At 44.0% G+C, this 26,747-nt stretch overlaps 1 protein-coding gene across 4 annotated transcripts in view; it reads left to right on the top strand.

Moving 5' to 3' along the window:
- RELN (reelin) overlaps positions 1-17,781 on the top strand; it is an 856,893-nt gene extending 839,112 nt beyond the window's left edge. For 2 of the 4 annotated variants that reach the window (XM_063927012.1, XM_063927011.1), the window contains exons 64-65: positions 690-825; positions 16,453-16,541. In XM_063927012.1, coding sequence (XP_063783082.1) covers positions 690-819 — 130 coding nt within the window. In that variant the 3' untranslated portion in view covers positions 820-825; positions 16,453-16,541. Of the gene's footprint in view, positions 1-689; positions 826-16,452 lie in introns of all 4 variants that reach the window. The other 2 variants (XM_063927014.1, XM_063927013.1) reach the window with 1 other exon arrangement.
- The last annotated feature ends 8,966 nt before the right edge of the window (positions 17,782-26,747 follow it).

Here is a 26,747-nt window from a genome sequence, read left to right as displayed (position 1 = left end):
AACCAATCAGATTCTACTTATTATTTATCTAGCACCTTCTAGACGGTAATCTGATTGGTTGCTATATGCAACATCTCTACTTCTAAAAACCTGCACTTTAGTAAATATACCGCAAGGTGTTAGTGAAGTGGACGGCCCAGAGGTTTGATGGCGCAGCATTGAAATGCATGGGTGAGGGGGTTACAATGACATAGTCGCAGCACCACACCTCAGAAACTGTTGGCCTCTCAGTGACTCTCACTGTTATTGAGATGCCTGTAGCTTCAGTGTGTGAGTGAATCAACAAACCCACAAAAATGTTGTGTTCAGAGAGTAAAATAGTCCCAACTCTAAATGAGGCCTTATGTGTGTATATCTTGTTCTCAACTAGAAAAGTGGATGGTTTAGCTATGATGTGAGAATCCAGACAGTTCTAATAATTTACGGCTTCAGTCTGTTTGAGAGCCGTCTGTGTATACATGGCTGTTTGCAAAATGTGCGTTGAAAGTACTTCTGTGTAAAATGTTACTGTACACAGAATTGATAGAAATATAAAGTAGACACTTGCTGCCACCTACAAACATCTGTCATTACTTCATGAATGTCCAGTACATCTTTGTATTGTGAGCAAATACTGCATGGCATATGTAACAAGCATTATCAATGTCTTCAACTACAATAGTAATGTCTCTAATTTCTCTTTTCATAAGAGATGAAACATCGTTTATTGCCTCTAAACCTCATCCGTCTTTTATGAGTAATCACAGTGCTGCATGCATAGAAAGGCATTTTCTAACTTGTGTTATATTTCATTATTTGCTTGCATTGGTTCTACAATAGAGTAAGGTAAGTGCTGTGCTTTAAGAGTTTTTATGCCATATATAAAAGAACATATACATTTATGTTCTCATACATCTTTGCTGGTCTTGGCACGCCAGGCTGCATGAGAATCTTCTAGCGTCAGTCATCTATTTGGCCGAAAATGCATCTTAGTCACAATGCATTGTGACTAGGGTGCACCAGGCGACTGTGCTGATTAATTTCATATATATTGACACTTGTATGTCTGTGAGCGACTGAGTCTCTGAATCTGTACACAAAGTGTTACAATGTAGCAGCTGCAGCTTTATTCCCAATGCAAGTTCTGTTCTGCTCCGTGTACAGACTCAGTCACACACAGTATACAGGTGTCATATATCACGTAGATCAGCACAGTCTCCTCCTGCTTCCGAGTCACAAAGAAAAGACGCCCTACAGAGTTGCACGGAACCTGGCAGCTCACTCACACCAGGCATCTCATGGTACGTGGCGTATTGAGACTAGATGTCAGTGTACACATTGGTAATAATGAAAGAAATTGCAACCCTCTAAGGCAGTGGTTCCCAAACTTTTGTGAGTCACGGCACCCTGGAGTGTCAGATTTTTTTTCACGGCACCCCTAGGCCACAAGTTTCTTATTGAGAAATTTAGAAAAAAATATTAGATTAAGTAAATTATGTTTATATGTCATCCTTAGGGTCAGTTATGTGGTGAGGGACAAGATTTGCTTCTGTTTGTCCACATATTTTATAACTGGAAGCCATCAGCACTGGTTTTGCCTATTAAATTGACAATAAATAGTTTGAATTGGTCCTTGACCACCAACCTGAGGCACCCCTGCAAGTGTCCCGCTGCACCCCAGGGTGCCACGGCACACAGTTTGGGAACCACTGCTCTAAGGGTTATTGGTTATACTTAAACCGTGACTTGTGCAGTAACTCGGCAAAAGCATACTATAAACTATGTAGTGACAGGCTTAGTATCAGCATAACTGCATAATGGCTGTTAAAGATGACATTGTCAGAGAAGGTAGAAAAGTTAATCAGGTTCAACCTTTTCAAATTCTAGGTGGGTGGGATTCAAAAGATGCAAGTTTCTAGGTGGGTGGGATTCAAAAGACGCAAGGGCTGAAAGAAAAAATTAGCAATTCTATCATTGCTGTAATTTGCAAAGAAACAAAACAGTTAATGTTACTACCGTACCTCAGGCCTAAGAGAATCACCCCCTTAGATGTGTTAATTTAGATTAAGGTGAAATAATCCCACAGAAGCTTCAGTCAATTTAACTTTCCTGACCCCAGACCTGGCAGTCAGATTCATGGGTCTGATTCTGATTAGGGATGGCCATCGGTGGGTTATCCATCGATGGTTCCATTGATAGATAACATTGATGATACAAAACCATCTGTTAGGGAAACATCAATGGTTTCTACCACTGATGGTCATCCCTGCTTTACTATGGAATGGGCTGCGGGCCAATCAGCAACTGGGGATGGGTGTTGGGGAGGCGGAGCAATGCTCTGTTTCCCGACACATTGTAGAGGGGGAAAAAAACAACTATCTGGCTGTTCTTTACCATAGAGATAGAGAGGGGTGTGTCCAAACTGAAATCTGAATTGGAGTGTAAAAATAACTGTCTAGTTTTTGTGGACTACATGGTAAGCCAGTCAGTATTTACCCTGCATGCAAAAACAATCAATGTATTTGCATCCCTTGCATTGTAACATAGGGTTTAATTCAAAGTTGTATGCAAAACCAGCTATGATATTGGGTGGACTGCGCATGTTTGGGGAGTGGGGAGGAGGTGGCGCAGCATTCCCGAAAATGTGTCATTCCCGTTTTCTGGAACTGCCTCTTCCAACACAGATTCATTGGCCTAATTAGCGCATATGAGGCTGCCAATCTGAGAAGCCTTAGGCTTACTCAGATGGCCGATGCTGCAAACATCAGTGATCCAATGCTGCATCTTTGGACACAGCACTCAGATCTGCGATGCCAGCAGTAGGCGTCTTTTACCATCAGACAGCTCCTGCTACATTAGCATATATTAGCATTGCTGCTACGTACAAAGACACAGCAGTATTGCAATTAGTGTCCATCTCTGAATCACCTCCATAGTGTGTCCCGGTGCAAAGTAACTTGCTTTTTTTCTTTACTTTGCTCCCACCTCAGAATCATCCCCATTGTCTCGATCAGTCTTCCAGCTGCTAAATTTGCTCTTAGTAACCACTAATACCAGCACACCCAATACAGTGATTTAGCCATTACTGCTTCCCTTAACAGTGATTTCCATTCTCTAACTAACCGTACAGTGACTGTGGAAGTCCACGCCACCCGTCATCTCTGCATTCCTGCGTGAGAAAAAAAAACCTTACCAGCGAAATCTCTATGTGTAGTCCTTATATAACCTCTATGGAATAAGTAACATTTTTCATATTAGATCAGATTGCAGTGTACAGGCAAAATGAGCATATTTCATGGTTCTGACATACAGTGACTTTGGGGGGCCTGGATCTTTTATTGCATGTGAGTTTATGATGCATGTACTGAATTTGCAGAGCTGTAACTAGACTTTTTGGTGCTTTGTGCCAGAGAGAGAATTGCGCCCCCCCCCCCCCCCCCCATTTTTTTCACCCCACCTATTGTTTTCAATAGGGACATAAGGGACATTTATAGACCACTGCAACAAGATGGATTTTTACACAAATGCTCTTTGTACCACATTCATGCACTTAACTTGAGAGTTGTTGTTATTCAGTTACAATACCCTTTATTATATAACACATTTCAATATACTGCCATGCCCATATAACTTGTTGAATTCTAATCAAACACCATACTCATTGAGCTTTTCTCTAACGTCCTAGAGGATGCTGGGGACTCCGTAAGGACCATGGGGATAGACGGGCTCCGCAGGAGACATGGGCACTTTAAGAAATACTTTAGGTCTGGGTGTGCACTGGCTCCTCCCTCTATGCCCCTCCTCTAGACCTCAGTTTGATACTGTGCCCAGAGGAGATGGGTGCACTTCAGGGAGCTCTCCTGAGCTTCCTGACAGAAAGTATATTTAAACAAAATGAGACAGCGCTACCCACTTTGGTTTTTCACTTTTTTATATATATGTAAAGATGTTCACAAAAATACAAATACAAACATAAAGATACCGGCCAGTATCACACTAATAAATATAATTGAAATTTAATCATAAAATATATGTACCAATTGATTCAAGATCTATCCTAAAAAAGCTTACACTCAAATTGATATTATATCATTTAATACTAGCATTGATATTGTACTAATAATGATTCATGCATAAAAAATGCCCTAACAGTATGATAAGAAGGAGTATCCAGACTTATAATATAAAGTGCAAAAGATGGAAAGTACTGTATTGAAAGTCCAGGGAATTAGCACAATGGATTAGTAAGCACCAGTAAGCAAGCATGCATTCCTTTTATCCAAGCAGCCTTCTAATCATCCCTATTTAAGGGATATATGGCAGTTAGTATTATTATGTAGCCACACAAAGTTCTTTCAGCCCAAATGGATGAAGCAGAAATGATATAAATGATTTCCTGTAAGACTGCAAAGACTGGCAGCCCAATTGCCAAAGGATAGAAGCAGAATTAGTAAAATAGGTTAACCCACATCTTGCATTGATCCAGGATTAGAGCACATTTAGCCAAAGCACTCAACATAGATTATATACTTTCTGGCTGTACAAGCTAGCAGCATATGATTCAAAGGGTAACCAAAACTTTAAAACACTCATTCCCCTGTGCACTGGGGTATGAATGAAAACAGTTCACCGGCCGGTCAGTGGAGGTTGTGAGCCACACACCCGGTACTTTAAAACACTCATTCCCCTGTGCACTGGGGTATGAATGAAAACAGTTCACCGGCCGGTCAGTGGAGGTCGGACACTGATGAAGCCGCTGAAAACGGACCCTGAGGCGGAGAAACGCGTTTGTGAGGGACAACGACAGGTGTTGTGAGTTAAGAGAATCTCTTTCACCCCCTGCAATACCGGGTGTGTGGCTCACAACCTCCACTGACCGGCCGGTGAACTGTTTTCATTCATACCCCAGTGCACAGGGGAATGAGTGTTTTAAAGTTTTGGTTACCCTTTGAATCATATGCTGCTAGCTTGTACAGCCAGAAAGGATATAATCTATGTTGAGTGCTTTGGCTAAATGTGCTCTAATCCTGGATCAATGCAAGATGTGGGTTAACCTATTTTACTAATTCTGCTTCTATCCTTTGGCAATTGGGCTGCCAGTCTTTGCAGTCTTACAGGAAATCATTTATATCATTTCTGCTTCATCCATTTGGGCTGAAATAACTTTGTGTGGCTACATAATAATACTAACTCTGCCATATATCCCTTAAATATGGATGATTAGAAGGCTGCTTGGATAAAAGGAATGCATGCTTGCTTACTGGTGCTTACTAATCCATTGTGCTAATTCCCTGGACTTTCAATACAGTACTTTCCATCTTTTGCACTTTATATTATAAGTCTGGATACTCCTTCTTATCATACTGTTAGGGCATTTTTTATGCATGAATCATTATTAATACAATATCAATGCTAGTATTAAATGATATAATATCAATTGGAGTGTAAGCTTTTTTAGGATAGATCTTGAATCAATTGGTACATATATTTTATGATTAAATTTCAATTATATTTATTAGTGTGATACTGGCCGGTATCTTTATGTTTGTATTTGTATTTTTGTGAACATCTTTACATATATATATAAAAAAGTGAAAAACCAAAGTGGGTAGCGCTGTCTCATTTTGTTTGCATATTCGTTTTTGGAGGGGTTGGGATCATCCCTCAGAGTTCAGCTGCATTCACTTTGGTGAGTGACAGCGCCAGGTGCAAATCTATATTTCAGAAAGTATATTTGTTAGGTTTTTTATTTTCAGGGAGCCTGCTGGCAACAGACTCCCTGCATCGAGGGACTGAGGGGAAAGAAGCAGACCTACTTCTGTGAGTTTCAAGGCTCTGCTTCTTAGGCTACTGGACACCATTAGCTCCAGAGGGATTGGTACGCAGGTCCCACCCTCGCCGTCCGTCCAAGAGCCGCGCCGCCGTCCCACTCGCAGAGCTGGAAGATAGAAGCCGGGTGAGTATGACAAGAAAAGAAGACTTCAGAGGCGGCAGAAGACTTCATGATCTTCACTGAGGTAACGCACAGCACTGCAGCTGTGCGACATTGCTCACATACACCTCACACACGGCAGTCACTGTAAGGGTGCAGGGCGCGGGGGGGGGGGGGGGTGCCCTGGGCAGCATGTAGGCCTCTTTTGGCAAAAATAGGTATATGTACAGCTGGGCACTGTACATATATAAGAGCCCCCGCCAAATTTTGAGATTTTCAGCGGGACAGAAGCCCGCCGCCGAGGGGGCGGGGCTTCTCCCTCAGCACTCACAGCACCATTTTTTCTCCACAGCACCGCTGAGAGGAAGCTCCCCGGACTCTCCCATGCTTATACCACGGTAGACAGAGGGTTTTAAAGAAGAGGGGGGGTGGCACAAAATTGGCGCATATTGTATATGTAAACAGCGCTATCTGGGTAAACATAATATTATTGTGTTTTTGTCCTGGGTCATACAGCGCGCTGGGGTGTGTGCTGGCATACTCTCTCTCTGTCTCTCCAAAGGGCCTGGTGGGGAAACTGTCTTCAGATAAGAGGTTCCCTGTGTGTGTGGGGTGTGTCGGTACGCGTGTCGACATGTCTGAGGTAGAAGGCTCACCTAGAGAGGAGGGGGAGCGTATGAATGTGAGGTCTCCGTCGGCGGTGCAGACACCTGACTGGGTGGATATGTGGAATGTTTTAAGTGCTAGTGTGAACTAATTGCACAAGAGATTAGACAAAGCTGAGGCTAAGGAACAGTCAGGGAGTGAACCCGTGTCTGTCCCTATGTCGCCGGGACCTTCAGGGTCTCAGAAGCGCCCACTATCCCAAATAGCAGACACTGATACCGACACGGATTCGGACTCCAGTGTCGACTACGATGATGTAAAGTTACAGCCGAAAGTGGCAAAATGTATTCGATATATGATTATTGCAATAAAAGAAGTTTTGCATATCACAGAGGAACCCCCTGTCCCTGACACGGGGTACACATGTATAAGGGAAAAAAGCCTGAGGTAACTTTTCCCTCCGCACATGAGTTGAACGAAATATGTGAAAAAGCTTGGGAATCTCCAGACAAAAAAACTGCAGATTCCCAAACGGATTCTTATGGCGTATCCTTTCCCGCCAACGGACAGGGTACAGTGGGAATCATCCCCTAAGGTGGACAAAGCGTTGACACGCTTGTCAAAAAAAATAGCGCTGCCATCACAAGATACGGCTACCCTCAAGGATCCTGCAGACCGCAAGCAGGAGATTACCTTGAAATCCATTTACACACATTCTGGTACTTTACTCAGACCAGCAATTGCGTCGGCCTGGGTTTGTAGCGCGGTTGCAGCATGGACAGATTCCTTATCAGCGGAGATTGAAACCCTAGATAAGGATACCATTTTATTGACCCTAGGCCATATAAAGGATGCCGTCTTATATATGAGGGATGCTCAAAGAGACATTAGTTTACTGGGTTCCAGAATAAACGCTATGTCAATCTCTGCTAGACGAGTCCTCTGGACTCGGCAGTGGACAGGTGATGCCGACTCAAAAAGACATATGGAGGTTTTACCTTACAAGGGGGAGGAATTGTTTGGGGAAGGTCTCTCGGACCTGGTCTCCACAGCTACGGCAGGTAAATCGAATTTTTTGCCTTATGTTCCCTCACAACCTAAGAAAGCGCCACATTATCAAATGCAGTCCTTTCGTTCACATAAAAGCAAAAGAGTGCGTGGATCGTCCTTTCTTGCCAGAGGTAAGGGCAGAGGTAAAAAGCTGCACAGCACAGCTAGTTCCCAGGAACAGAAATCCTCCCCGGCCTCTGCAAAATCCACCGCATGACGCTGGGGCTTCGCTGGGGGAGTCCGCCCCAGTGGGGTCACGTCTTCGACTTTTCAGCCACATCTGGGTTCACTCACAGGTGGATCCCTGGGCCATAGAAATTGTTTCTCAGGGATACAAGCTGGAATTTGAAGAGGTGCCTCCTCGCCGATTTTTAAAATAGGCTCTACCGACTTCTCCACTGGAAGGGGAGATAGTGTTAAATGCTATTCACAAATTGTGTCTTCAACAAGTGGTGGTCGAAGTTCCCCTACTTCAGAGAGGGAAGGGATACTACTCCACCCTGTTTGTAGTTCCGAAACCGGACGGTTCGGTCAGACCCATATTGAATTTAAAATCCCTGAACCTATACTTAAAACGGTTCAAGTTCAAAATGGAATCGCTCAGAGCGGTCATCGCCAGCCTGGAAGGGGGGGATTTTATGGTATCCCTGGACATAAAGGATGCATACCTTCATGTTCCCATATATCCACCTCATCAGGCGTACCTGAGATTTGCGGTACAGGATTGTCATTACCAATTTCAGACGTTGCCGTTTGGGCTTTCCACGGCCCCGAGGATTTTCACAAAGGTTATGGTGGAAATTATGGTGCTCCTGCGCAAGCAGGGTGTCACAATTATCCCGTACTTGGACGATCTCCTCATAAAAGCGAGATCACGAGAGAAGTTACTGAACAGTGTGTCACTTTCAGTGAAAGTGTTACAGCAACACGGCTGGATTCTCAATATCCCGAAGTCGCAGCTGGTTCCTACGACTCGTCTGAGCTTCTTGGGCATGGTTCTGGACACAGACCAGAAAAAGGTTTTTCTCCCGATAGAAAAGGCTCAGGAACTCATGATTCTAGTCAAGAACCTATTGAAGCCAAAACATGTGTCTGTGCATCATTGCACTCAAGTCCTGGGAAAAATGGTGGCAACATACGAGGCCATTCCCTTCGGCAGGTTCCATGCAAGGACCTTCCAATGGGACCTATTGGACAAGTGGTCCGGATCACATCTACAAATTCATCAGTGGATCACCCTGTCCCCCAGGGCCAGGGTACCTCTCCTGTGGTGGCTGCAGAGTGCTCACCTTTTGGAAGGACGCAGGTTCGGCATTCAGGATTGGATCCTGGTGACCACGGACGCGAGCCTCAGAGGGTGGGGAGCAGTCACAAGAGGAAGAAACTTCCAAGGACTCTGGACAAGTCAAGAGACTTGTCTTCACATCAACATCGTGGAACTGAGGGCCATATACAACGCCCTACGGCAGGCGGAGAACTTACTTTGCGACCAACCAGTTCTGATCCAGTCAGACAACATCACCGCAGTAGCTCATGTAAACCGCCAAGACGGCACAAGGAGCAGGGTGGCAATGGCGGAAGCCACCAAGATTCTTCGCTGGGCGGAAAATCATGTAAGCGCGCTGTCAGCTGTGTTCATTCCGGGAGTGGACAACTGGGAAGCAGACTTCCTCAGTAGACATGACCTGCATCCAGGGGAGTGGGGACTTCATCGGGAAGTCTTCGCACAGATTGCAAGTCAGTGGGGACTGCCCCAGATAGACATGATGGCATCCCGTCTCAACAAAAAGCTACAGAGGTATTGCGCCAGATCAAAAGATCCTCAGGCGGTAGCAGTAGACGCCCTGGTGACACCGTGGGTGTTCCAGTCGGTTTATGTGTTTCCTCCTCTTCCTCTCATATCCAAGGTATTGAGAATAATAAGAAAAAGAGGAGTGAGAACAATTCTCATTGTTCCAGATTGGCCAAGAAGGACCTGGTATCCGGATCTGCTGGAAATGCTCACAGAAGATCCGTGGCCTCTTCCTCTACGACAGGACCTGTTACAACAGGGGTCATGTCTGTTCCAAGACTTACCGCTGCTGCGTTTGACGGCATGGCGGTTGAACGCCGGATCCTAGCGGAAAAAGGAATTCCGGATGAGGTCATTCCTACACTGATAAAGGCTAGGAAGGACGTGACATCTAAACATTATCACCGAATATGGCGTAAATATGTTTCTTGGTGTGAGGCCAGGAATGCTCCTACGGAAGAATTCCATCTAGGCCGTTTTCTTCACTTCCTACAATCTGGAGTGAATTTGGACCTAAAATTAGGCTCCATTAAAGTTCAGATTTCGGCCTTATCCATTTTCTTTCAAAAGGAATTGGCCTCTTTACCTGAAGTACAGACTTTTGTGAAGGGAGTACTGCATATTCAGCCTCCTTTTGTACCTCCGGTGGCGCCTTAGGACCTTAACGTGGTGTTAAGTTTCCTTAAGTCACATTGGTTTGAACCACTTAAATCAGTGGAGTTGAAATATCTCACTTGGAAGGTGGTCATGTTGTTAGCCTTGGCTTCGGCTAGGCGAGTTTCGGAATTGGCGGCTAAAAGCCCCTATCTGGTTTTCCGTATGGATAGAGTGGAATTGCGGACCAGTCCTCAATTCCTACCTAAGGTGGTCTCATCCTTTCATATGAAGCAACCTATTGTCGTGCCTGTGGCTACACGTGACTTGGAGGATTCCGAGTCCCTGGATGTGGTCAGGGCTTTGAAAATTTACGTGGCCAGAACGGTTGGGATCAGAAAAACAGAAGCACTGTTTGTCCTGTATGCAGCCAACAACGTTGGCGGCCCTGCTTCAAAGCAGACTATTGCTCGCTGGATCTGTAACACGATTCAGCAGGCGCATTCTACGGCAGGTTTGCCGTTACCGAAATCGGTTAAGGCCCATTCCACTAGGAAGGTGGGCTCGTCTTGGGCGGCTGCCCGAGGGGTCTCGGCACTACAGCTGTGCCAAGCTGCTACTTGGTCGGGGTCAAACACCTTTGCAAAGTTCTATAAGTTTGATACCCTGGCTGAGGAGGACCTCCTGTTTGCTCAATCGGTGCTGCAGAGTCATCCGCACTCTCCCGCCCGTTTGGGAGCTTTGCTATAATCCCCATGGTCCTTACAGAGTCCCCAGCATCCTCTAGGACGTTAGAGAAAATAAGATTTTAAACCTACCGGTAAATCTTTTTCTCGTAGTCCGTAGAGGATGCTGGGCGCCCGTCGCAAGTGCGGACTACTTCTGCGAGACTTGTATATAGTTTTGCTTACATAAGGGTTATGTTATAGTTCCATCAGGTTGGACTGATGCTACGTTATTTTTTCATACTGTTAACTGTTTACTTGATACACAAGTTATACGGTGTGATTGGTGTGGCTGGTATGAATCTTGCCCTTGGATTAACAAAAATCCTTTCATCGTACTGTCCATCTCCTCTGGGCACAGTTTCTCTAACTGAGGTCTAGAGGAGGGGCATAGAGGGAGGAGCCAGTGCACACCCAGACCTAAAGTCTTTCTTACAGTGCCCATGTCTCCTGCGGAGCCCGTCTATCCCCATGGTCCTTACGGAGTCCCCAGCATCCTCTACGGACTACGAGAAAAACATTTACCGGTAGGTTTAAAATCTTTTTTTTGATCCTACATAAAATCTATGAACACTATATGAAGCTACTGGTACTTTGTAAAAAAAAAAAAATCAGCATTGCAATTGAGCGGATCTATGTAGTGTGCAGCCACACATCCAATTCCTTGCGCCACACCCTACATAAATCTACTCAGCCACAATGCTGATCATTTTCACAAAGTTTTGGATAGGAAAGAGAGTTATATCTGCACACTTAAAAATATTGATAGACTTATTGAGTCATGTCTTTCGTATTGGACCCCAAATTGGTATCATAATACTAATAGTAGACCTTACTGTATGGTGGTGCAGCCCTATTGCAACCGTAATTTGAACCAGAAAAAAAGAGGAGAACCAGAATGTGGTTGCTTAGGTGCACTGAAACAATTTTTGACAAATTATGGAACTGAATAAAACTTAGCTTTTAATGCTTGTTCTTTCTAAAAGTAGAGCCCCATTTTCCGGGGGATACACAGCAAAACTTAGAGGTTAAAAAAATTGAACACATACAGACAAATAAGTGAAAAAGATAGAAATAATGTGCAAATAGATTTAAAAAGCGGTACTTCCACTCATTACTCCTGCCAGGTATATGATTGAATATATTAATAAAGCCTCTGAGATTTTATAGTGTGTTGTATGGCCTGATCCCCTAACTCTGTTGTGCTCTTTTAAATGAAGAGCAACAGGTGCAAATTCCTAGTGTTGCCACAACTATGTTTCAATAAGAACCATGTAAAGAATATACCGACCGATTCTTATATGAGTGTGATAATTGTTGAATTATATCTTATTATCTACCCACATCACTTGTATAGTTTGCACAATATAAGGTCCTTTTACATCAGATCATTCTGACATAATGGGGAACAAAATGTAGTAGTGAAAGGCAGTTGCCCTACACGTACTGTATTGCGCATATAATAATCACTGGTTTACATGAAATGCCAGTGGTCAGCTCGCAACACATGTGCAGTTGTATTTTCATTGACAACTGTTTAGAGATTGTAACCACCTGTTCGTTGGCGTTTCAGCGGCTTGCCACGCTCCGTTATTGTTATTTGCAATGGTGTAGAAAGAAAGCACATAGAAAGCATTACTAGACCGCTACTGACACCCTCCGAAATTAGGGGTAATAAAGTAATTACATATGTCAGCAACAGTCTTGATGGAAAAGCCCTGATAGTGTTAAGGGAACAAACATGGCCTGCCTGTTCCCAGTTCTCTGAATGATTTATGTGAAAAATCATTGTGCATGGTGTTGCCATTAACAATAGCATTCTGTGACCACCCTAAACTTATAAATTATTTGTGTCATATTTCCAACATTGTTTAACAATATAATGTCATACATGATACAGTATGCAAATATTGCCACTAATCAACTAATTTAAGTTGTAGGAGGGGCATAGAGGGAGGAGCCAGTGCACACCCAGACCTAAAGTCTTTCTTACAGTGCCCATGTCTCCTGCTAAGAAAACGATCTTGTCGCAGTGGGTCTCCTCGGGCACCTTGTCTTTGACCCTACTTATGCCTAGGATAGAACACCTATTTCATATGGACTGGTTGGAAACCTCTATTAATAAGGAACACAATGCGGAAAGATTCTTCGGTATATGGTTACCGTTTATACACACTTTCTCCTTGCGTAGGAAGGATACTCTCCGTACCGCAATACACCTGACATCCTGGTATAATTTAGAGACCTTGACGCTAGGCCGCCCTCCTTTCTAGGGAAGTTAAATGATTTTTGTGAGTTGTACTATTCACCCATTTCCTCTGTTGTGTGTAATCACCCAATTATTATTCTTATTACCATGTTATTTTAGTCATGTTGGTATCCCAAAGTTTGTCTTTGTATCTGATTGGGTTTTTGGTCTGATACTTTCATGATTTTTGTATATTGCATATACAGTTTTATAATAAAATATGTTTAAAAGAGCACAACAGAGTTAGGGGATCAGGCCATACAACACACTATAAAATCTCAGAGGCTTTATTAATATATTCAATCATACACCTGGCAGGAGTAATGAGTGGAAGTACCGCTTTTTAAATCTATTTGCACATTATTTCTATCTTTTTCACTTATTTGTCTGTATGTGTTCAATTTTTTTAACCTCTAAGTTTTGCTGTGTATCCCCCAGAAAATGGGGCTCTACTTTTAGAAAGAACAAGCATTAAAAGCTAAGTTTTATTCAGTTCCATAATTTGTAAAAAATTGTTTCAGTGCGCCTAACTAAGTAACCACATTCTGGTTCTCCTCTTTTTTCATTTTCACAAAGTACAAGGTAAGCTTCAAATAGTTAGAATTCTCTAACTTAGAATTCTCTAGCTCTCTATGAAAAGGGCAGATAGCTCAATTAATAAATTGTCTGACTGCAATGCCACAGGCGATGGGTTTGAATACCAGGTATGTCAGCATTTTGAAATTTAATAAAGGACAGTGTGACTGAATAACAAAGAAATCTCAAGTTGAGTTCATATATGCTGTATAGGTATTAGTGACAGAAGTGGTCTGGGTAGGAGACAGGGGTAGTCAGGAGATGCTGGTCTTCAAAAAGGGGGGAAGCTTCAAGTGAAAGTAATTAAAAGATAATTGACAGGTTCTGCCAACAGTGCCTCCTACCCTGCAGCGATATGTGCGGTGCCCACTCCGCACACAACTAGTTACGGCTCTGTGTATTTGTGTTTTATTATTACTTAAAATTAATTATTATTTTTACTGAAAACTAACTGTTAAGCACATAAATGATAACTCAAAAAGGGAAAGGTGGAAGTGATAGTCACAAAAAAAGCCATTTTACTTAGAACCATCTATGGCAGTGGTTCTCAAACTCGGTCCTCAGGACCCCACACAGTGCATGTTTTGCAGGTAACCCAGCAGGTGCACAGGTGTATTAATTAATCACTGACACATTTTAAAAGGTCCACAGGTGGAGTTAATTATGTCACTTGTGATTCTGTGAGGAGACCTGCAAAACATGCACCGTGTGGGGTCCTGAGGACCGAGTTTGAGAACCTATGATCTATGGCATAGGTCTGCAAACTCGGTCCTCATTACCCCACACAGTGCGTGTTTTGCAGGTAACCCAGCAGGTGCACAGGTGTATTAATGACTCACAGACACATTTTAAAAGGTCCGCAGGTGGAGTTAATTATTTCACTTGTGATTCTGTGAGGAGACCTGCAGAACATGCACTGTGTGGGGTAATGAGGACCGAGTTTGCAGACCTATGGTCTATGGGGTATAGGCAATTGCAGCCAGAAGTTCCGACAGGGCGGAAAGATGGATTTTTTCACTGATAATTGTAACTTTCCGACACTTCAATATTCAATTGAAGTGCTGTTTTTCCGCCATGTCAGAAATTCTGACAAGTCAAAAAACACATGTATGAGCGGAATCCATGTGTTTCTGACCCCACCGCAGTCGAAAACGGTCCATTTCGACCATTCATTTTCACCCATAAGAGAGGGCGGAAATGAATGGTCAGAATGGGAGGGGAAACGTGCGGAAACGGCCTGCTATTTAATACTGACATGTCGGAGAGGATCTGACATTAATTTAATATACCCCTATATGTGAGCAGGAATATCTCACCTTGTAAGAATATTTTGAATTCCATTTTTATCTCTTAGAGAATACTATAAATTATAATATATGTTTAAAGCTAGCATATAAGAAAACCTAGTTGTCATCTGTTTTCAGTTTCAGTCAAGTCACAATTTCCTGTTTTCCTCTCGTTTTCTCTGCTTTCAAAAACCACTGAGGAATTAGAGCAGCATAAAGATCAGTTGATCTCCTAACTGCGCATAAAAGCTTTACACATAGGTCACATCGGTTTCACACACGGCTTGCGGGCTATCAAGGCAAAGCAATCAAGCTAACTTATAAGAATAGAGTGCAAACAAAAAGCTTGTGCGTATTCTAATTATTCCTATAACCTCAAATAGTACACAGTGAAACAGGATGAGATGGAGCCTTCTTTATGAGAGAATAGCTTCTTGCTTAAGGAAAGTGATATCAAAAGGTACAGGTGTCTGTTTTAGAATGCAGACGTCACATACAGTATATAACTACCAGAGTTAGCTTTCCGAAATGTACTGCAGGACAAGTCTCTCAGGTAGTTTCTGAGCTAACTCAGAAATAAAGGAGCCTATGTAGTGGTGGACATTTGCCATTTTATATCATAGAATAACCAATTCTGTAATGCACATGTACACCAAAAATGCATACACATATATCAGTATTCCGATCCTGACACATTTTATACTTCTGGCTCCTTATGCTTGTGAGTGGTGGAATGGGAGCACTTGGCGGACCCAGTAAGGCTGTGTACATGTAATTGTGTCATGTAATTGTACATGTGTCTTGTGGGTGCTGGAGAGCTGATGCGACAAGATCCAGTAATGGTGATGATGACAGCAGCAGCAGCACTATTTGCTTATTATTGCGGATTGACCTCTCTCGTTAAAAATACTCAATTCATTAGTGTGGCTGCTTAATAATTATATGATGTTGTGGCTGTCTATTTGCATTAATTAAATTATATTTCCATTTTGACTTTTCATCGAAATAATATTCCCATTTGATTTTAAAGTAAATAATCGATGGCTTTATTTAATTTTATTTGTGTTTGTATTTAATTATATTTTATATGATAAATGCAACTTTTGCATTTATTAATAGCTGTGAAGACACTAGAGATATATTTACTAAACATTGTTTTTTCACAATCGCTGATTCTTGGCGGCTGTGAGAGCTGGATTTAAAGGGGCATTAGCAGTACATGTAAAATAACCCTGATTATGCATGTGTTACTACTATTGGCTTTTTAAAGCCAGCACTCATAACTGCCAAGAATTGGTATCTTTGAAAAAACAATGCTTAGTAAATATACCACTAGACTATATTTATGTATAAGATAATTCATTGAATTATTATTATATTTTGTACAAATTAGGCCAATCTGAATCTTGCATTTACAAGTAACACTGTCAGTCACATCTCTATGTGCGACGTTAGTACACTTTTCAAGGAAAGGAAAGTATTGCAGTTACTGTATGTTTGTGAACAAATCAGAATGTCCACTAATGCTCTGACGTTTCATTTACGTATACCTGAACTACTGTGATGTCATAGACCAGTTGTTGTAGTGAAAAGTTTGTGCGAAGCTTTGACATGCCCTCTCCAGCATGGTTTCATTATTTTATCTCCTTGATCCCTTTTTGCAGCACTCGCAAACAAAATTACATGATGAATTTTTCACGGCAACATGGGCTCAGGCATTTCTACAACAGGCGGCGGAGGGCTCTGGCACACTACCCATGAAGAAGTGAAATGTGTTTCATTCCTGCCATCATGTGAAGTGTTGCTTTTCATTGTGTCCAATCAAAACACTACGTCCAGATTCAAGACTTTCCTGTAATTGGTTTAAATAACCAATATTCCTTTAAGACTGACCATAATCCACTTTTCGCACTGTGAACTAATGAGAAGTAACGTCTTTTCTCATCAGTAAATGTTATAATGTTGATGTGCCTGTAAAAGTTTGTGATCTGTTGTAATATCAGTGTACTCTGCAGTATTTCTGTTATGCAATGTATTCTGTTTAACATGAAAACATCATTAAAGCACAAGGACTTGTTGGAGCATTTGAAAAGCGCAGTATAAACAGTATTTAACAAAAAGTTGACACTTAGATATTTAAGTGCACTGTATTTCATCTATGTATCATATTTTATAAAATTAAATTATCATGTTTTTGTCTTTTATGTACTCCTACAAAAAAAAATGCTGGTATCTGTTGCATTGATACAATACAATTTCCTGCGTGATTTGTGGCCCAATGAATGTACACGCTGATATCAAGTCCTTGACCTTTTTAAGATAATGTATATCTTGAATTCAGCTGAAATACGTATTGGAGAGTAATGGAAAAATGTTGATAACAATGTGTGATCGTGAAAGTTTCCCTTATTAAGAACTGTGAATAGCTTCTCAACAAATGCCCGGCATTCTGTATATTGCAGTAACAGTGTTTTAGTTTTAAAAGGCCAATAAACCCAGCAGTAACTGTATTGTGGTGTCTGTGGCATTAGAGTGGCTTGTAGCCTGTGGATGAAGTTCTTTGTGTTCCATTTGTAGTGTTCCTTCCTATTTCAGGACTCTCTATATATCTTCTGATAATGTATCCCACCACCAGCAGTAACATGGCCGCTTACCTTGTAGATCAGACATTACCGTTTTTTGGAAACAAAATAAAGATACAACCATTTCTGAAAGTGGCTGATATGTACTGGAACGCCATACCAGTAATAATGCAATGATTGCGTTTTTAACCTGTATGTCATACAAAATAACACTGGATAAACACCCAAGCGAAAAGCAAAAATAACTGAACATCTTTTCAATGCAGTTGCATTGTTATGAGTAATATGTGCCCTCCTGTTTCTTGGACCATAGTTTGTATACATCATAACCCTCTAAACATAATGATTGGAAGTGTCAGCATTCTCTTTGTCCTGTTAAAAGTTATACAGAAATAAACTGTTCTGAATGTTTGTCCACTTTTATCATCATTTACTCCTTATTCCAAATACTTCTTTACCTGTATATCTTAGAGAAGAATGTCATTCCAATGGTTGCCAGGAGATTACTACATTCAGGGCAGTAGAGAGCCTGGCCAGGCCCAGATGCTTTTCGGGGAAGGGTAGAGGGGTGGGAGGGGGAATAGCCTCATCGTGGGAGGCAACATTAACAAAAAAAAAGTATTTTAAGGGCTCACGCTGGATGGGGTGGGGTGGTGGTTGGGTGCATTAAGCCCCACATCCAGGAGGGAGTCATGTGATCGCTACCCCTACCCGCACAGGCAGAGATAAGCTCCCTGGCCACAATGCAGCCCAGCACACAGCAGCGTGTACTGGGCTGAGGAGAAGAGCTCCTGCTGCTGCTGCCAGGTAAGGGGAAGGGGGGGGGGGGGGGGAGGGGGGGGGGGGAGAGAAAAGCAGAGGTGGGTGGAGCTGTGTTTAATGTGGGAGGAGCTACAGTGGGTAGGGCATTAATTAGTTCATAAACCCTTTTTTTCTTTCTTTATAAAATGGTGAAAGTTTGGCTGTGGGGGTGGCTGTTGTTAAAACATGTCAATCTATCATATAATACAGTGGTTACCAAACTCAGTCTTCAGGGAGCACTAATGGTCCAGGTTTTAAGTATATCCATGCTTGCCCACAGCTGACTTAATTAGTACCTCAGTCAATATGATTTAACCATCTGTGCTGAGTGATGGATATCTTTAAAACCTGGACTGTTAGTGACCCTTGAGCCGAGTTTTGGAACCACTGATAGAATATATAAAACTACACAAATAGAGAACTATGGGGAACATTTACTAAGCAGTGATAAGAGCGGAGAAGTGAGCCAGTGGAGAAGTTGCCCCATCAACCAATCAGCAGCTCTGTATCATTTTATAGTATGCAAATTATAGATGTTACTTCAGTGCTGATTGGTTGCCATGGGCAACTTCTCCACTGGCTCACTTCTCCGCTCTTATCACTGCTTAGTAAATGTCCCCCTATAGGAGAGAAGATTCATTCACACAGAAAACCAGAATGCATTGAAAAAGACAAATCCACATGATACAATACATTGAAAAAGACTGCCCAATAATCAGCAGACAGTGATGAAGTGCATGCAGGAATATACTGGTGGAGACTGTGCACACAAGTACAGGTAAGTCCACAGGCAGGCATGTTGTAGGCTTAGGGAAGGCTGAGCATCAGACTACTACCACTTTTATACTGCATTTCCGAGTTGCACTCAGGATTTGTGCACGGGTCCTTCCTGGGTGCAACAGGCGGCTCGACCCGGCAATAAGCCAGGTTGGTGATGTCACTGCCAACGCGTTTGGGTATGACACTTAAGCGCTGCCTCTTCTCTATGCAGTGAACAGGTGTCAGGTCACATTGACCCGGCTTACCTGTTTACACTGCACCGCAAGCTGGATTGAAATGCTGGGTGCTTTTACACTGCACAATATATCGGGTTGCTGCTCATTCACTAGCAAAAACCCAGGATATTTATTGGAGAGGTATACATAGCAAGAATAGCATGGAAGCACTAGCGTAGTGCTTGGACATGGACACACTGTTTGGAACAGAGTAACAGGTATTGCAGGCTGGTAATGATGTGCATTAGGATCTGTAACGATGTGCACCTGGTCTAGCTGGAAGCATGGAGCATAATTAGAAATGCAGGAAGTTAGGAGCCAGAGAAGTCATTTGCACGTAATGTGCACAGAACAGGCAGCAGTGAGTAACTGATAAAGGGACACATTGCTGAGCTATAGAGTATAGGCAGGATGATGTACAGTAGAATGTACAGTCTGAAGCATGAGTCAGTAGTCAAACTTTTGAGCAACAACCAAGAACAAGTGTATTGCCAGGTGCCTGGGAATGGTCTATATAGGGCACTCTGCACCTGGATTGGACACTGGAGTCATGTGAGGAGTAGTGACTGGCTACAATAGTGTCAGCTGACCTCAGACAAGATGGCTGTGCCCCTGCAGCAGCAACATCATACTGAAGTATCAATCCTGAGACAACTGGTCTGCAGGAACATGCCAGCCAGTAAATCGGCAGCGGAGGCTGTGATAAGAGGTTTAGAGAACCAGCAGTGTGGCAGATAAAAGTACTCTTCACTGGTGAAAACTGGCAAATGTTACTGCCATCAGGGTTTTTTTTCAGTGATAGCAGTGTTAGACAGAAAAAAATATTTATATCAGAAGATGGTGCTTACCTGCCATACTCCGTTTTCTCCTTGTTGCTATTAATCGTTAGCCAGCAGGAGTCTGTTGCTTTCAACAGAAGAGCAGAGTGGTAAGGGGTGAACAACAGAGAAGTGGAAGGGGTGGTGGGCAGGGCACAGGGAAAAGTGGGTGGTAGGGGTACAGGGAAAAACTGGATTGTGGGGACACAGGGAAAAAATGGGTGCTGGGGGGATAAATTTTAGAAGTAGGTGAGGTACCGCTATATGAAGAGGAGTTATAGGAGGCACAGGCAAAGAAGAAGAAAAAGAAAGGCCAGTTACACACCTGTTACAGAGATGATACAGAGAAACACTGGGCCTGGGTGGACATGGAGACCTATATAATGGTGACTCGGAAGGTGTGGGGGGATAGGGATGGTGACATGGAGACATTTGCAAGGTGATGAAAGGTTGGGAGACATATACACTGGGGACTGGTGAGGCCGAGCATGGATACATACACACTGGGACCTGAGTGGGGACATAGAGACATACACACTGCTGGTGAGTAGGGGGGACATGGAGACACGCACACTGAAGACTGGGGGTGGGGCACAGCGTGAGAGGGTACATGGAGACATACAGTATATACTGGTGACTGGGCAGACAGATGTACAGTGTGAAGTAAAGGAAGCAGGGCGGGGCACAGGTACACATAGATTCTGAATGGAGAAGCCCATCATTTTCTACAGTCCTGGGGTTAAAAGTGAGGGGCAGTGCACAATGCAACACTGTGCCATTGCCGTCCCCAACTCCCCATCAGTACTGGTGGCTCTATTCACGCCATCCCACTTAAAAGCAATGTGAGCTTGCTTCAGGCCAGGGTGTGATCCTCCCCACCCACCTGGCAGTTGCACTGTGGTGTAGACTATAATTATTAGAGGATAAAAAACTGTTGGCAAATTTTGCTGACAATAGGAGGTTCCCGAGGATGTCATTTTTCAAAATGCCTGCAGGAATAGCTTTCCGGTGAGTTCCGGCTACAAAATAGCCCTGTGTGTACTTATTGTTCAGTTAAACCAGTTTCTGGTGCAATTCCAGCAAGGAATAATTATTAGGGATGAGTTGAAAAAAAGTCCATGGAATATTTAGCTTATACTACTTTTACACATTTTGGGGTTGCATACAAGTCTATTTTGCAAACACATCTTGCTAGTTTTGTGTAGTACACATGTACACATGTTCCTACATGCAATTCAGAGTTGCAAGTACAGATGGAGCCACGCTAGTTGTGGCTCCGTTTGTGACTAGGCGTGCCTGGACGCTGTGAGCGTCTCCGTCTGGTCGGCCGCATGCGCCCGTGATGGAGATGCGTCCCATTCACTTGAATGGAGGGCATCTCCGTCCGGGCGGGCACGCGCCCAGACAGAGATGCTCAGAATGGGAAGCGTCTCTGTGCACTCCCAGTGTGACTAGGCGGACGGATCGCCTAGTCACGCCGGGAGTGCACGTTTGCGATGGAACCGCTATACAACCCCACTTGTGGGGTGTTTGCACATACCGTAGGTTAAAGTCAGGGCTGGATTAGGACTTGGATTCCTGGGGCACTTAAGTCAGGGGGCCCCAGGGGAAGCGAGTGGTCTATATTAGATTGTGTATACCTGCTAACATGACCTATTCCAAGAGGGACAAAATGCTCTCTACTGTCCCCACTTGATGGCAGCTCTGGTTGCAACTAATCCTATTTCACATATTCTTAATGCTGCCAAATACTCCATAGCTAAATTCTTTAAGAATCCTTCCCCACTTCATCTCCAGCTTGTGAAGAACAAAATTTGGTTAATTGCCTCCATGGAGCGCATAATTTACCTTCTCCAGGGTAAAGGTGCTAAATATGATCCCATTTGGATACCCTGGTATACGTTTAAATCTCCCACTCATCCCACTTCTATAGTGTAACTGGTATCCACCGCAGCATCGGCCGGATGTGTGACATATGGGGTTATGCAAGGCAGCTGTCAGTTTCTACCACGATGCCAGGAAATCTCTATCTTCTAACAGATAATGGCCTCAGCAATCCCCGGAGGCATGCCTCGGTTTTGAAAAACAGGGGCCATTGCTATCTCCTTCCCAGCCCCAAATAGTAGAAGATTGACAATCACTGACAGTCTGCTGCCATAGTGCGTCCAACAATGCAGGACCTTGGTATTTTGTGTTATGTGCCACGCCTCCAACCACATCTGAATCAGGAAAGAAGTGCGGAGACACCACCTTTCCACAGTGAATGGGATTCACACAGAAATCTCATACAGAGGACATTGCCTCCATATGGATGGTAGTCCCCTCTATTTGCTGAATCCCATAGTCAAGACAGACTGCATCAGAGAAAAATCTTGCATGGGTATTTATCAGAGAATCATATTTACCAGTTGGAGATGGAATTTTTTTTTCTACAAAAAGAAAGATGGTAGCCTCAGGCCTTGAATTGATTATGTAGGACTAAACACCATTACCTTTAGGGCTCTTATTCATTTCCATTTAAAATTAGCATCTATATTTAGGATATTTTATTTGGGAGATGTCTACAATCTTATCAGAACACGGTGAAGAATGGTAGACTGCATTCAGTACCAGGTTTTTGTCACTATGAATACTTGGCGATGCCTTTTGGGCTTTGCAAAGGGTCTGGCAAAGACTCCGCGTCTCTGCTTTTGGAACGACCAATCCCAATTGATAGACTGAATCCAAATCCTACACAGTTTTGTGTCAGATTAGCTGCGTGCATGTTGCCCCTCCTGGTAATTCAAGATCATTAACATTATACTGCATTTTCACTAGAAGCAAAATGCATTCCTATATCATGGGGCATTATTTTACAGCCCCAAGAATTACTTCAGAAAATAATAAGTTGGTATTAAATTAAAAATATCATTAAAAAGGTAAAAATAAGATTTTACTTACCGGTAAATCTATTTCTCGTAGTCCGTAGTGGATGCTGGGGACTCCGTAAGGACCATGGGGAATAGACGGGCTCCGCAGGAGACAGGGCACTTTAAGAAAGAATTTGGATTCTGGTGTGCTCTGGCTCCTCCCTCTATGTCCCTCCTCCAGACCTCAGTTAGAGAAACTGTGCCCGGAAGAGCTGACAGTACAAGGAAAGGATTTTGGAATCCAGGGCAAGACTCATACCAGTCACACCAATCACACCGTATAACTTGTGATAAACATACCCAGTTAACAGTATGAACAACAACGGAGCATCAGATCAACCCTGATGCAACCATAACATAACCCTTATTTAAGCAATAACTATATACAAGTATTGCAGAAGAAGTCCGCACTTGGGACGGGCGCCCAGCATCCACTACAGACTACGAGAAATAGATTTACCGGTAAGTAAAATCTTATTTTCTCTAACGTCCTAGTGGATGCTGGGGACTCCGTAAGGACCATGGGGATTATACCAAAGCTCCCAAACGGGCGGGAGAGTGCGGATGACTCTGCAGCACCGAATGAGCAAACACAAGGTCCTCCTCAGCCAGGGTATCAAACTTGTAGAACTTTGCAAAGGTGTTTGAACCTGACCAAGTAGCTGCTCGGCAAAGCTGTAATGCCGAGACCCCTCGGGCAGCCGCCCAAGAAGAGCCCACCTTCCTTGTGGAATGGGCCTTAACTGATTTAGGCAGTGGCAACCCAGCCGCAGAATGAGCCTGCTGAATCGTGTTACAGATCCAGCGAGCAATGGTTTGCTTTGAAGCAGGCGCCCCAAGCTTGTTGGAAGCATACAGGATAAACAAAGATTCTGTTTTCCTGACCTTAGCCGTTCTGGCTACATAAACCTTCAAAGCCCTGACTACATCCAGTGACTCGGAATCCTCCAAGTCAGTAGTAGCCACAGGCACCACAATAGGTTGGTTTATATGAAAGGATGAAACCACTTTCGGCAGAAATTGTGGGCGGTCCGCAATCCTGCTCTATCCGCATGGAAAACCAGATAAGGGCTTTTATGTGACAAAGCCGCCAATTCTGACACACACCTAGCCGAAGCCAAGGCTAATAGCATGACCACCTTCCACGTGAGATATTTTACTTCCATCGTTTTGAGTGGTTCAAACCAGTGTGATTTCAGGAAACTCAACACCACGTTAAGATCCCAAGGTGCCACTGGAGGCACAAAAGGGGGCTGAACATGCAGCACTCCCTTTACAAACGTCTGAACTTCAGGCAGAGAAGCCAGTTCTTTTTTTAAAGAAAATGGATAAGGCCGAAATCTGAACCTTAATGGAACCCAATTTAAGGCCCAAAGTCACTCCCGACTGTAGGAAGTGAAGGAAAAGGCCCAGCTGGAATTCCTCCGTAGGGGCATTCCTGGCCTCACACCAAGCCACATATTTTCGCCATATACGGTGATAATGTTGAGCCGTCACATCCTTCCTAGCCTCTTATCAGCGTAGGAATGACCTCATCCGGAATGCCTTTTTCTGCTAGGATCCGGCGTTCAACCGCCATGCCGTCAAACGCAGCCGCGGTAAGTCTTGGAACAGACAGGGCCCCTGTTGCACAAGTCCTGTCCTAGAGGCAGAGGCCACAGGTCCTCTGTGAGCATTTCTTGCAGATCTGGATACCAAGTCCTTCTTGGCCAAACCGGAACAATGAGTATTGTTCTCACTCCTCGTTTCCTTATAATTCTCAGCACCTTGGGTATGAGAGGAAGAGGAGGAAATACATAGACCGACGGGAACACCCACGGTGTCACCAGTGCGTCCACAGTTATCACCTGAGGGTCTCTTGACCTGGCGCAATATCTCTGCAGCTTTTTGTTGAGGCGGGATGCCATCATGTCCACCTGTGGCAGTTCCCACCGACTTGCAATCTGCGTGAAGACTTTTTGATGAAGTCCCCACTCTCCCGGGTGGAGGTCGTGCCTGCTGAGGAAGTCTGCTTCCCAGTTGTCCACTCCCGGAATGAACACCGCTGACAGTGCGCTTACGTGATTCTCCGCCCAGCGAAGAACTCTGGTGGCTTCTACCATCGCCACCCTGCTCCTTGTGCCGCCTTGGCGGTTTACATGAGCCACTGCGGTGATGTTGTCTGACTGAATCAGAACCGGTTGGTCGCGAAGCAGGGACTCCGCTTGACGTAGGGCGTTGTATATGGCCCTTAGTTCCAGGATGTTGATGTGAAGGCAAGTCTCCTGACTTGACCACAGCCCTTGGAAATTTCTTCCCTGTGTGACTGCCCCCCACCCTCGGAGGCTTGCATCCGTAATCACCAGCACCCAGTCCTGAATGCCGAATCTGCGACCTTCGAGAAGGTGAGCACTCTGCAGCCACCACAGGAGAGACACCCTGGCCCTGGGGGATAGGGTGATTAACCGATGCATCTGAAGATGTGATCCGGACCACTTGTCCAGTAAGTCCCATTGGAAGGTCCTCGCATGGAACCTGCCGAAGGGAATGGCCTCGTATGATGCCACCATCCTTCCCAGGACTCGAGTGCAGTGATGCACTGACACCTGTTTTGGTTTTAATAGATTCCTGACCAGTTCACGAGCTCCTGAGCTCTCTCTATCGGGAGATAAACCCTTTTCTGGTCTGTGTCTAGGATCATGCCTAGGAGAGGCAGATGAGCTGTAGGAACCAACTACGACTTTGGAATATATAGAATCCAGCCGTATTTCCGTTACACTTCCAGAGAAAGTGATACGCTGTTCAGCAACTGCTCTCTTGATCTCGCTTTTATGAGGAGATCGTCCAAGTACGTGATAATAGTGACACCTTGCTTCCGCAGGAGCACCATCATTTCCGCCATTACCTTGGTGAATATTCTCGGGGCCGTGGAGAGACCAAACGGCAACGTCTGAAATTGGTAATGACAATCCCGTACCGCAATTCTGAGGTACGCCTGATGAGGTGGATAAATGGGGACATGAAGGTATGCATCCTTTATGTCCAGAGTCACCATAAATCTCATCTAATCTCCCCCTTTCAGGCTTGCAATGACCGCTCTTAGCGATTCCATCTTGAACTTGAACCTTTTCAGGTATATGTTCAGAGATTTTAAATTCAATATGGGTCCGACCGAACCGTCTGGTTTCGGGACTACAACATGGTCGAATAATAACCCCCTCCTTGTTGAAGGAGGGGAACCTTGACCACCACCTGTTGAAGATACAATTTGTGAATTGCAGTTAACACTGTTTCCCTCTCGTGGGGGGAAGCCGGCAGGGCCGTTGGTGAGGGGGCATCTCCTCAAAGTCCAGCTTATATCCCTGAGACACAATATCTATTGCCCAGGGATCTAACAGGGAGTGAACCCACTTGTGGCTGAACTTACGAAGGCGTGCCCCCACCGGGCCTAGCTCCGCCTGTGGAGCCCCAGCGACATGCGGTGGATTTTGTAGAGGCCGGGGAGTACTTCTGTTCCTGGGAACTAGCTGTGTTGTGCAGCTTCTTTCCTCTGCCCCCGCCTCTGGCAAGAAAGGACGCACCTCAGACTTTTTTGTTTCTTTGTTCGAAAGGCTGCATTTGATAATGTCGTATGCAGGGATATAAGGCAAAATATCAGAATTACCAGCTATAGCTGTGGAGACCAGGTCCGAGAACCCTTCTCCACACAATCCTCAGCCTTCCATATGCCTCTTAAGTCGGCATCATCTGTCCATTGCATATTCTACAGGACACGTCAAGCAGAAATCGACATAGCTTTGTCTCTAGGACCCAGTAGACTCATGTCTTTTTGGGCATGTTTTATAAATATAAATCTCTTAAGACAGCATCTTTAA

The sequence above is a fragment of the Pseudophryne corroboree genome, chromosome 6 (assembly GCF_028390025.1).
Source record: "Pseudophryne corroboree isolate aPseCor3 chromosome 6, aPseCor3.hap2, whole genome shotgun sequence".
Classification (NCBI taxonomy): Eukaryota; Metazoa; Chordata; class Amphibia; order Anura; family Myobatrachidae; genus Pseudophryne; species Pseudophryne corroboree.
The sequence above is the reverse complement of the archived record's forward strand: the minus strand, read 5'-3'. Positions and strand labels throughout refer to the sequence as shown.